At 37.3% G+C, this 12,852-nt stretch overlaps 1 protein-coding gene across 2 annotated transcripts in view; it reads left to right on the plus strand.

Moving 5' to 3' along the window:
• MGAT5 (alpha-1,6-mannosylglycoprotein 6-beta-N-acetylglucosaminyltransferase) overlaps nucleotides 1-12,852 on the plus strand; it is a 133,171-nt gene that overhangs the window by 95,046 nt on the left and 25,273 nt on the right. For both annotated transcript variants that reach the window (XM_055718081.1, XM_055718083.1), the window contains 2 exons: nucleotides 1,047-1,180; nucleotides 11,450-11,599. In XM_055718081.1, the coding sequence (XP_055574056.1) occupies nucleotides 1,047-1,180; nucleotides 11,450-11,599 (284 nt within the window). The remainder of the gene's footprint in view (nucleotides 1-1,046; nucleotides 1,181-11,449; nucleotides 11,600-12,852) is intronic.

Genomic DNA, 12,852 nt, shown 5'->3' on the forward strand with positions numbered 1-12,852 from the left:
AAGAAGTTGTCAGCTTGTATGCCAGAATTTGAGAGAGAGAGGCTTATAGAGGACATCCTAGCGTTTATTGTAGCCTATTACAATGTAAACTTGTGAGGCTGTGACACTTTTTAGAGGCACAAAAATCCCTCGTGTTGGAGAAATTTTTATGTAGTAGGGATGGACTTTTACCATTTTTACCTGAAGCCTTGAATATTGGGAGTCCGTCCCTGGAATTAAATACCCTGTCTACAAGAAGAAGGAAAAAAAAACCCCAAACCCAAAGCAACAAACCCCCTTAGTTTTAATGAGCCTATAGATAGGTATTTGTCTTTATAGGTGAGGAGAACAGTCACTGCTGGAAAAAGACTAACAGAGGCTAAAAATAAAATAGAAAACTAAGAGTAAATTACGTATCTTTTGCATGTACATGTTTTTTCTGGGAAGTGGATTAACAATTTTGCCAACTTCAGTTGTCATCTCTCAATATTTTATTAGATACATCTGAGTGAATTAGGCAGTAAAATTTGTATTCTGATCCGCATAGTGTGACTTTTGTAGGCTAGTAAGTAGCATGGATACGTAATACACAGCGGGTTGGGTGGTTGATGTTAGCTCTCAAGAAATTTACTAAAATGTATTTATGACATTGATCAACATACAGCTTTGTAAACAAGCATAAACCCAGGGCTTTTTCAAATTGTTGATAATGCATCTCTGAATTTGTCAAGCTGAATTTCTTCAGGTTCTCTTATCTCTAATAATAAAAAAGTGTAGCGCACAAAAATTCATTATTACTGGCCTCATTCCAGCTGCAGAATTTTTATTGTCAGCAACAAGCCAGCAAATAACTGCTTACTTCAGTAGACATGTGCAGCAGGACTTAAAATTAATACGAACTAATCTCGATAATAAAGCAAACAAATGTATCTCTCAGGATGAATGTGAAGGAAGTAATCTGTTGAATAATATGTTCCTTATACCTACTTTTCTGACAACATTCATTCTTTTGTGAATTACATTAACCGACAATTTAAAAGGTTTTGAATATGCTCTGTTTCTTGCAGCTCACACTCCAGATAACAGCTTCCTTGGCTTTGTGGTAGAGCAACATCTGAATTCCAGTGACATTAAACACATTAATGACATCAAAAGGCAGAATCAGTCTCTCGTTTACGGCAAAGTAGATAATTTCTGGAAGGTGAGTTTTCTATACTTACATACTTGGGCAAATTTATTTTGATCAATATAATAAAGCATAACTCTAAATTTAAAAGTATCCCTTCTCTCTAAATGGATTAAGTTCTTTTCTGAAAATAAAGATATTTAAGTAATTAAGTTGAATGTTTTGAAGTCTTTCTGATGAGGAAACTTCTGTCTAGATTGATGTGGATCCTTTGCTATTTATGTACACCGTTCTGATAGAATAATAAAAAAAATATCCTGATATTACAATAATTCTGGAAAAATGCAGAAGCTGTTAAAAATAGTGGGAAATGGATGGTGTCAGAAGCTTTGTGAACTTCAGTCATACGCAAATGTGTCTTTCAAGTATTTCTTTTCGTACGTTTGTACTACATTTTGAACTGAAAATTGTGTTTCACTAAAGACCCTAAAAGTGTTCAATCTCATTTTATCTCCCTGTAATAGTAGCAGAGTTTTGTTTCTGAAATACTGCAATTACTGTACTGTCTCCCATCTGCAGACAAGAGCTGCAGAATCACAACACGGAGGTCTGGTCATATTTTCGCCAGGTTAAGGTCCCATGTGTTGTTAAGCCCACAGTGGTCTGCTTTTTGTCCGCTGTCCTTTTCTGGAGCTCCTGCTTCCAGGCTGCCACACCTGGGAGCGTCTGCCTCATGCAGTTGTCAAAGAAAAGCCATTACTTACTGATAACTGGATTTCTTTCAAGTTACCTGTAGCTTTGTAAGCCCATATACTCTTTATGCCTTCCCTCATGCCTAAAAAACCCTTATTTTAAGCCTCCTATCAACTCAAAAAGGAAATGGTCAGTACATGCTATGCCATACATAGGACCAAACAGTATGACAGTACGAGAGCACCCATGTCTCACATTGTCTTTCTTTTTCTCTTCTTCGGTGTGAGAATATTGATCTTGCACAGTTTTCGAAAGCACAGAAGCAACATGTAGTCTGATGACTGTGATTATGCAGAACAAGTTCTTGAAAATGATAGCTACAAGTACAAATGGTCCATCTGTGAGAAAAACAAAACCTTAAGAGAAATGGAGAATGTTTTTTGTTGCCAGTGGTAGCAAAAAGGTAGAGCCGAATGCTTCTTGGCTACTGTGCTTAACAAGTATTCATGTTAGCTGTGCATGTTCAGTTGTGATCTCTCAGGTTTATGTTTGGGCTTACTGCACTCAGCTATGTACCGTGTCTTAAAAGGAAGGTTTGCTTTGCATCGTAGTCAATACTGTGACAGTTATTCTGTTTGGCTTATGGTATAGAAAGACATAGGATGCCCCCATCTGCAGTCTCTTCTGTCTGCAGAATGCCGGAGCAGAGCTGGGATCCTTTCATTTGAGTCTTTCTTTAGCTGAGGTTCTTGTACTTTTAGTTGCTGATCTCATTATCAGCCTCTCAGGAGCAGTTGCATGTAATAATGATCTCTACTTTGTGACCTGATTTGTAGTGCATATCAGCAGAACAGCCTGTTGAATAGTAGTTGGATATAAGGAACAAGATACTTGCTTAGTTACTAAGGGTTTTTTTCACTGACATAGATATCTTTCTCAGTTTATTCAGTCTGCATGAATTCAGAAATATGTATTAATAGCTTATGTGTCCAGAGGGGAGAACTGTGATTGCCTGGTCTGAGATTCTGTATGACACACAGCATGTTCATGGGCTGATTAAGACAAAGCCATGGCTTTTTGGAAAAGAATATCCAATCTTGATTTTTTAAATAGCACACTATGGAAATCCCACTACTTTCTCTGGTTAAATCCTTGAATAATTGCCTTCTCCCTGAAGACTTTGCATTATTTCTGGTACAGATTTCCAAACGGTAGTTTCCAGTCTTAGCAGCTGTTACAGACTTTGGCTACTCGACTGGTGATGTTTCTGTTCTGTTTCCCTGCAGGAATATATAGGTTGAGGTCAAAGTAACCTGTAGTCATCTCCTGAAAAGCCTCTATATGCTGAACCACTGAGAGCTTTGTGCTTTCCAATTCTTAAGTGTTCTCACGCGCCTGTTTTCTCTGAACTTCTTCAAGATTATTCACATTCCTCTTGAAATGTGAATGTTAGCAAAGGGCACATGTGCTGTCCAAGCACCAAATCGAAAGGAAACACTCTATGCATTGTTAGGCATATCCCCTTTTCACCATTAGGAGCTCATGTTTAGATGACTTCCCAAACAAAAGCCTTGTATCATTTTTTTTTTTAGGACTGCTGCTTTTCAAGTCACTGCTCCATTTCTATCAGTATTGCCCATCTTCTTTCTTCTAAGATGTACGACTTAATACCCGGCCATATTAAAATGATGACTGTATGTTTGCAACATCAAGCGCATTAAAACTGTAACTTGCAGATTGTAACTTCAGTCATGCCCATATGCACTGGTATATAAAGTGTAATCACTGCAGATAGGCTTGGTATCGGTGACAATGTGGGATGTCTTATCTGGAGTGATAAAATCCTATTCTTGTGATCAACAGAAAGCCTGAAGTAATCTTGTGTCTGTGTAATTTGCTTATTTCATGTTTCCTTCATTTTCCCTGTTCAGTGCTCTTTTCATCTGTCACCATGGCTTGTACATATCTTGTACAGAACCAGACTAATCTATTTATCCTGCTCCTTTTCTTTATATCGAACATGGCCAATTAACAAAAAGTGTAATCTCCACAGAATACACATGTCACTGCTAGATCTGATCAGTCATTAGAGAAGCACAATGTGGAGGGGAGAGCGTTCCAGTCCCCAGACTGAGGTGCTTTTGGGGAACAGCAGTTGCAAAGAAAGTGTTTGATTTTAAACCAAGCAGGCTGAAATGGGACTGAGGTATGCACAGGACCTTTCTCCCCGGTGGTGAGACTAGAATAGCTAACTGCCATCATGGTTTTATATAGCCATGGACATGGGTCATTTTCTGCATTTGGCTAGCTTGTAAAAAAAATAAAAAATAAGGCTGCCAAATTACTTGTAATTTCATCTTTGTTAGAAATCCCCATATTCCCAGCTCTGCTGCATGTCTGGGCAGAGTTGGTGACGCTAGCTCAGACCACCTCCTTAAACTGTGTACACTAACCAGGTTATTGTAGCTAGAAAATTATGGATTGCTTACAATGTTCTGTCTTCCCACATCATTCAATGGGGCTAAACTCTGGTCTGAACATGACAAGTAACAGTGGGAGGAATACAGTGATGACTTCTGTCAGCTCTGCCAAATAAGAAAAAGATGTGAGCCCATGGCCTCAGACCAGTGGCATTCATCCCGTATTACTGTGGGCAAGTCTGAGTACATCTTGCTGGAGGTCAGAAAGGTTGTAAGCTCAGAGACAGTAAGATACATCTTGTTTACTTCCCTCTGATAACTAAATCAGTCTAAAGTGGGTTGAGGATTACAAATAGGAGGCTCTAAAGAATTTTGCAACATTTCTAAAGGTTATTCTTAGAGGTAAACTGTTGAGGGCAACATTTCCCAAGTTTTGGATGTGTTATAATCAAAGGTTTTGGTTTTTCTCTGTGATTTCTGGCAGTACTAAAGAGTAAAGGGAGCCCTGTCTCTCCCTAAGTGAAAAAGAAGGAATGAATAAAATGTGAGTGAAACCCAGAATGCTCTCCATTATCAAAATTGGCTTTAATTACAGCACATTTCAATTAAAAGGGAATGTTTGAAGCCTTTCATGTTGTCTTAGCTCCTGTTTCATTCTAAGCCTTTTCTTTGTTCTTCCTTCAGCTTCCTGTCATACTATTCCAATACGTCTGTCCTTGATCCTAGAAAGAGAGTCAAGATTACTTTTACACTATTTGCTATGTATTTTTTTGTAGGGTGCTGAGAGAAATCAGAATTTTGCTTGTATCAGAAAATAGCCGTAAATGCATAACATACAATTGTATGATGATTGCTGTAGTAGATTATATTACAGTGTATTCAAGTTGTCTTAAAAATACTGATATATTTAAAGCCAAAATAATGTGTGAGTTTGTTACTAATGCCACTTAACAAGATGGACATTCTTCTAAAATTTATGCTGTCTGCATAACAAGTTTGAAAACTCAGAAATGGGAGATGGTTACATTTAGCTTGTTCTCAACAGGAGAACATAATCACCACAAGATAACCAAGGCTGTTCTTACTAACACCTCCCCTTTATAGCTCCATGTGACATATGTAATTTCCTTATCGTATGCCCTCTTGCATGAAGTGGGAGCAAGAAAATGAGAATTCCGAGAGGAAAAATTGTACTTCTAGGAATAGTTCTGTTACGTGCAGAGATCAGTGTCTCACTGCTGGCAGCGCTGCCTTTTCCCTTCCTTCCAATTGGTTTGTGAGCTTCATATTTAGCAACATACTTTGGCTGAACGTTTCATTTCATGTTTTTTAAGCTAAAAGAAACATAAGGAAAGGGAGAAAAAGATCTTTATCACCTTTTCTCTCCCATGTGGTCAGTACACTCACAAACTTGTGGCGTTTTTATTTCCTCTTCCTCCAAACGTGCAGCAGCACTGTGGGCTTATCTATCGATGGCTTATCTATCAATCAAAACTTACCCTAGTTGCTGTCAGCAGGCATCAGAAGCACTGTCCTGCTTTATGCCATGTAACAAATGGAAATGAGCCGATTCTGTTCAGGAACATTTCTGAAATTGACCTTTTGCTTCTGAAAGAAGTATAGATCAAAAACCTGAATAAAGCAAAGCAGATGAGCAGCTATAGGTGGTAAATAAGTATATGTGCATGTTCACTTTTGAAGACTTATTCTTCAACATTTGTTAGGAAAATTAGAATTTATTATGAAAAAAGAGAGAAAAACATGTCTTCCATGAATAGTTACCTTTCAGGCTATCAGTGATCAGCTTCTCTTTTTGCAGAACTCCGCAGCTGTGAAATGAATGAGTGGGGTCTTAAAATACCAATTAACACAGTCATCTACTAGTATTTGATTATGACAAAACCAACACCACCTTTTCTTCCTGTGGTCTCACTTCCTGTTTCCTTCTACACCCCTGCACTTTCCTGCTTCAGTACTTACAGTGCACAAGTATGTCTTGTTGCTAGTTCTGGAAATTTCCATTCAAAGGACAGGAGATTCCTGGTCAGGTGGTAGCGCACATTACAGAACACTTGTCAAATTTTTCAAAAACCTCCGTGTGAAAAACAAAACAAAAATCACAAACAAACAAACAAACAAAAAAACCCACAAAGGAGAAAATTGTGGATGAAGAACTGCAAGAGATGACAAATAAAATAAAGATGAAGACAGGGAACTGAATAAGCAGGATTTTGAAGAACCTGAGTCTTTACTGAGATGTTTTATTCATTCTTTATGCAAAGATTATGTATGTGCAAATTAATTCATGTATATATTTTGTGCTAATGTGTACTTTAAGCAGATACATGTGGTAGCTGCCTAACAAGGAAACCAAATGGACGTTCAGGGAAGAGCAGAAGCATGGCAAAGTTACTTGATACTTCCTTCACATATTCTCTCTTTCCAGCTTGTTTTTGGGGCTTATTTTCTGAATCTGTCTATTGATAAACTGCTGACACACTTTTGAGATCTCTGTAAGAGATGACTTCAAAGCACTTTCCGATCATGAACTTATGCAAACTTTTTTGCCTCCACAATGTTCACTGCCATAGAGTCCCTCAAATCTCTGACCTGTTGCAAGAGGAATCATTAACTTTGGGGTTTTTCTAAACTGCCTCCTACTAGCTTTGTTTGACTTCCTTTGACATTATGAATAGTCAGTCACCATCCATGTTCTTTATGCCAGTTACTGTTTTGTAAACTTCTTTCATATTCTGCCAAGTTTTCTTTTCCAAGCTGATGAATCGTCAATGAATTAGTTACAGGTTTCTGTATGTAACAGTGGAAATTAAGAAGCCTGGATCCTTCTTACTCCTCTCAGAACCGCATCCAGTGTTCTTGGGTTATGTTTGAGAAAAGGCCCCAGAAATGCAACAGTGTTCAAGAAGGGAGGGAGAGAACTGTGGTGTTATAGAACAGCTCAATGATATTACCTTTATTTCTCGATTCCCGATTCCTTTCTAAATCGTTCCCATCATTTACTTGGTTGGTGGGTGGACTGACTGCTACTGAACTTTGGACTGATTTTTTTTTTTTTTTTCCCACGGACCATAATCATGTTGTAGTAATATGTAAAGTCTTCATTTTTGAGTGATGCGGGTTAGCTCAGGTCCATTATTCATGTGAAGCAAGGACTGGTTTTCAACATGTGCATCGCTTTGTTTATATTGAATTTATCGGTCATTCTGTTTCCTAGTCACTCAGTCCCTTAGATTATTGAGGGAGCTTTTTCAAAAGCTTTGCAACCCCAAGTGTTCAGTATTGTCATGTTTTGCTCCAACATTTTGAGGTTAGTTTCAGTTTTGCTACTCTGAATAGTACGTATTGATTGCACACTTTGTCACTTCTCTGTTCTCTCTTCACGTGATGACTATTCATTCATAAGAGTGATTCCGTTCTATCCCAAAGAGACTTAGTTCCTTTAAGAACTTTTAAAGAAATTCTGCATGCTGGTTGGCTTCTTCAGAGTACACTGTCAGTTTGGTAAGAGAGGATTTCCTTGTACAGAAAGAACAATGTGTTGTAATTTCATTGGGTTTATATGGTTATATAGTTAACACTTTATTTAAGATAATTTGCTCAGTGTAGAATTCACACTTGTTACTCATGAATCACTGAGTCCTCTCCAGATCCATTTATAAATCCAATACTCTGCATTAAGTACTCCACGGCTAGCAGATTGAAATTTTCTTATGTGATCTCCAAGAGGCATCATCTATTCTATGTGATTTACCACTGTAAAACTGTTAAGTTAAACACTGTATCTATTTAACTCGCTTAATATTGTTGTACGTTGAATTCTCCAGCATGTCTTCTACTTCATCAGTGGACAAGATTTTCATTATTCAAGGATGTCTTGAAAAGTCTTTAAGACTGTGACAGCTCTCAAAAAGAGGTTTTTCCAATCTTAAATTTATGTGACAATCTCAGTTGTTATACATTGCGTATACACTGGATTTTGGCTTACCTTGGACTTGACACTTTGGCAAATAAGCATGCAGATGTCAGGACTTCTAGATTTAATGGTATGCATTAGAATATACACAAAAATCTATCCCAGTACTTACTTCTCTGAGTTTCCTTTGTCAAGCTTTATAAAACCATTGTCTTCTGACTCTTTCAATGTTAGTAAGACTGAGTATATGGGCTGTTTTACATACATTTTGCAGTTTGAACTTTCAACCCATAATCCAGTTTAGGACTGAATCAAGCTCTGTTGTAATGTAGTTGGCCTGTAGTTCCGAATATGTGGTGCTTAGTTCAGTGCTGAATTTCTAGTCTTCTGTGAGGGTACCTGAATGATCTAAAATTTCAAAATACTGTGATTATCTGACTGACAAACTGGTGGTAAAGCAAAGCTGTTAATTACCACCATTTACTAAAAGCACAGTTTAGTTCTTAATGCATCATGTTTCTATCATATTTTTGTAGCTTTTATACTTAAATTTTTCACCCACCAAACTTCAAATTTCAGCCCTTCAGACTGTCTTCTTGTCAAAATTGTCCTAGGGAAAGACTTACCAGACAGCTGTCATTTGATTTCTTTGATGAGAAAAGCTTTATCATGATGCTTTCAAAAGTAGATGGAAGTAATTGATGAACAGTAATAACAGTTCTGCACTTAATGATCAACAAAAAGTACTTTCCTGAACAGCATGTTTATTTTAGCTGCTGAAAATCTTTTTGAAATTGTTTCAGAATAGGTTTGTGTGACTTAACTTTACACTTCCATTTTGATGCTGAGGAAAAATAATTGGCTTTTTTTTTTGGATGTGTTTATCTTTCATACTTGAAGTCTACTAGATTTGCAGTTTGAACAGCAGATATGGGTGAATAGTGCGGTCTGATACAAACTCTGCAGAGAATGTTGATTTTGCGTTACTAGCCAGCAACCCATGATCTTTTCTCTTTGAATTCATTTTGGAGAAAGTAAAAATCTGGAGTTTACTGTCAAATGATTTAAGACTAAAAGATACTTTTTATCTGTGCCAAGCAAGGAAACTCAGGAAGTGGATTAACAGTTGAAGGAATGCTGTCCTTTGGTTTGCAAATCACATTTCTTGATTTATTTACTTGTAGCCTTTCTATTTATAAATGCCGTATTTATGCGCTCTCATTTTCTACTTCAATGTTTTTAATGTTTAGAGTGGAATTATGTGTCCTGATTATTTTTGCAAAGTGGCTTATTACAGTATAGGCTTTTATACTACACTTTTCTACAAGGAATGTGGAAATTCAAGATGACTGAAATACAGGAGGAGACTAATGTTAGTGAGATTCATGTAAAGTGTAAGGAGCTAATGGTATTTTTGTGGTACTTTATAGATGATTATGAAAGCAGATGTTTTTGACTCAAAGTGAATGAGGGAGTCAAGCAGTGATTGTTTTCTGAGGTTTGGGGTTGTTTTCTTCAGAAAGTCAGTTGAGTTAGAGTGCATTCATGTCATCAGTTTGTGTGCCACGAGCCAGTAAAATCTGAGGCAAGTGTGTTTGTGTTCTTGCTATAGGCAGATCACATCAGTAGTACCTGTGCTTCATCGTCTGCTTTTCCCATGCAGAACACTACAGCCTAGCTCACAGGCTCTGTACTAAACGCCAGGCAGGCAGGATTAAGGTATGCCTCTAGCAACAGAGCGCTGCTGCGTTCTGGAAACAAGACTCGGCTACTCCCATCTGTATTTCTCCTGCACATTTGCAAAGAAAAAGTACTATAATGGATTTTCTTTTGACAAAGCACATGAGCTTCTCAACAGTTTCTAATTATGATACTTTACAAATAATAACATCTCTTTCAGAGTAATTCCAATTTGAAGTAAAAGGGAAAATAAAAAATGCAGCAAGCTTCTAGTTTTTTTAAAAAATTTGTGTTAATTAACAATAACAGCAGCCGCATCCAGCAAGAAAGCACATTTGTCTCCATTTGTTGGCAGTTTTATATAATACTTAGCCCAGGACATTGTCTGACTGGTGTAGCCTTGGCGCAGCTGCCAGAACGGGGTGAACATAATGAGGCTGGCAATCCACTTTATCACAAGCGGTGTCACCAGCAGGGCAAGCTAAAGCCAGAAGCCAGTTGTTATGTGACATGAAATACCCTGTGTACTCGAATATACGAACAGTTAGTTTAGCAAGGATGTTTTAAGAAGCGATAGTGGTCATTCATCTAGGCCTGATAACCTTATTGCTCCTCCAAGATTTGAAAAGACAGAATTTTCACCAGTCTACTTGCCCTTTGAATGAACTTCAGTAAAATTGTTGGCCAGCTTTCACACAGGGCTGTGGAGGCACAGCGTACAGGATTTACGTGACAAAAATAGTGAGGGGAAAGTAGAATTCTTGAAAAATTCTCTTGCTGCCAAGAAGTATAGAAACTTGTAGCCTGATTTTAGAGCTATTTCTAAGGCTAATGTGCAAATATTGAGGGAAGGTCTCTTTGATCTGTGCTGCATACTGGCTGTAAATACAGTCTACAGCTAATTGCTTTTGGAATGCTAGTAGTCTTTACATCTCAAAAAACATATGGCACTGAAAATTAAATTAATTCTTGTTTGCAAACTAGAACGGTGTACCTTTTTTTTTTTTTTTTTCTTTTTTTTTCTTCATGTGAACCTAAAACCATTACTCTTCTCTGGGTCTGTTCCAAAATACCTTTAAAACATTAGGGAAGTGGAATATTTGTAGGTATCTCATGGGACTCGGATACTGGGTATTTAGATAAAGATGTGTACTCAGTTATTCAGTTGGCAAGAGTGCATTTTACCAAAGCAAGATTCACCCTTTTCTTCACAAAGATCAACAACAACTAATTTTTTGCATTTCTGACAAAACCAGTGAGAATGTGATATTTAAATGTTTGGTTTGTTGGGGTTTTTTTAGTATTTTCAGGCCATGTATTGTTTAGGCATGCTGAGATTACAGCTATCTCATGGTGACCTGTCCAAATAGAAATGAATAAAACCTTGGTATTGATTTATTTATGCATATACTATGAATAAAAAAGCTGCAGTTCTCTTCCAATCTAGTAGAAAATAAAAGTAATAATGTAACAATAGATCAAATATTACAGAAATCATATAAGAATAAGTGAACTACTTTTTCTGGCTTTTGTGGTACAGGAAATAAACCAGCTGTGATTGAACACTGCAGCTTGAAATGTGTAAAGACTGAAAATATTTTGTTGTTGCTATTACAGGATAAGAAGGCTTATCTGGACATCATCCACACGTATATGGAAGTCCATGGAACTGTTCATGGGACAAGCACCATTTATATTCCTGGCTATGTAAAAAACCATGGCATACTCAGCGGGCGGGATTTGCAGTTTCTACTGAGAGAAACCAAAGTAAGTTTGTCAAGAAGGAGTAGTGGCAGAAATAACTACAGACGGTATCTGAAGTGCATGTATTTCACAAAAAACCAAGCACTTCATTTGCCGTTCAGTTCCTTTATCTACTTCAGTTGTGGAGAGAGAGAGCAAAATAGTGTGTTTTGCCTGTAGCCCTACAGTCACGGGAGCTCAAGATAAAAGGATAGTATATACATTGAAATAAATAAACTTTTGTCCTCATGGTTAGAATGCTTTGTGGGATTTTCTGTGCCATTCCCGTAATCTCTGTGGCTCTTTACAACATTAAAGCACTTCAGTGATTACATTTAAATTGGATGTTTAACTTTCAGTTGGTGAAAGAAGTGGTTTGTGTGTTTAAAATCAGCAAAATGTGTGGAACTGCATCACTTACTCCCCATTGTTGATAGTTTCTTGCTGTGCACTTATACAGGCGAGTCTATTAAAAAAAGAAAAGAAAAAAGAAAGTGCCTCCCAGTCTTCCCACACTACTGCAGAGGTCGCCTTTTTGAAATATTTGGGAAAATGATGGTAATTTGACATCTCTGTGTGACAGCTGTTGGCAAATTATGACTTTTAAAGGCAACCACTGTGTGTGTACTTGATGCATACAGATACACATAATGTTGCAGATGAAAAGTCAACATTTACTTTCGTCACAGATAATACTGAGATTACACAGCTTTTGCCTGTGTAGAGTATGAAATCACTGTGTTAATCGTAATACTAATGTGGGAAGGATAGTGACAGTGTAATAACCCCAAGCACAAACAGTAACTTCCTCATGAAAAAAATAAATGTTCCATTCACTGGAATAGTAAAATAAGCTAGTGGGCTTTCTATAGGATTACTGAAATCCTTACAATGTACGAAGTACAGTATGGTTATCTTTGACTAAGTCTTCCTCTAATTCTTTATCAGCCATCTTGCGTGTATTAACACTAAAAATCTTGGTTTTCAATATGAAGTATAGCTCATCTCGTTGTTATCGGTTATATTTACTGTGCTTTAAGATGCACTATAAAGACACATTGAATTTTGGACAATTCAAGTTGATACGTGCATATTCTGCTGCTCAGCACAGTGCAGTTACGGGGTTTGTGACACGAGGTAGCCAGGCTAGTGACGCTCGGGCTCTGACTGGTAATTGCAGTATCAGATGGAAGATAACTATCTTGTGATTCTGAAGTACTCCCAAGGTCAGTAAGTTGCTTATTTTTCACAAATTGTATTTTTGTGAAAAGCATGGA

Source organism: Falco cherrug, chromosome 8, assembly GCF_023634085.1.
Source record: "Falco cherrug isolate bFalChe1 chromosome 8, bFalChe1.pri, whole genome shotgun sequence".
In the NCBI taxonomy this organism is placed as follows: Eukaryota; Metazoa; Chordata; class Aves; order Falconiformes; family Falconidae; genus Falco; species Falco cherrug.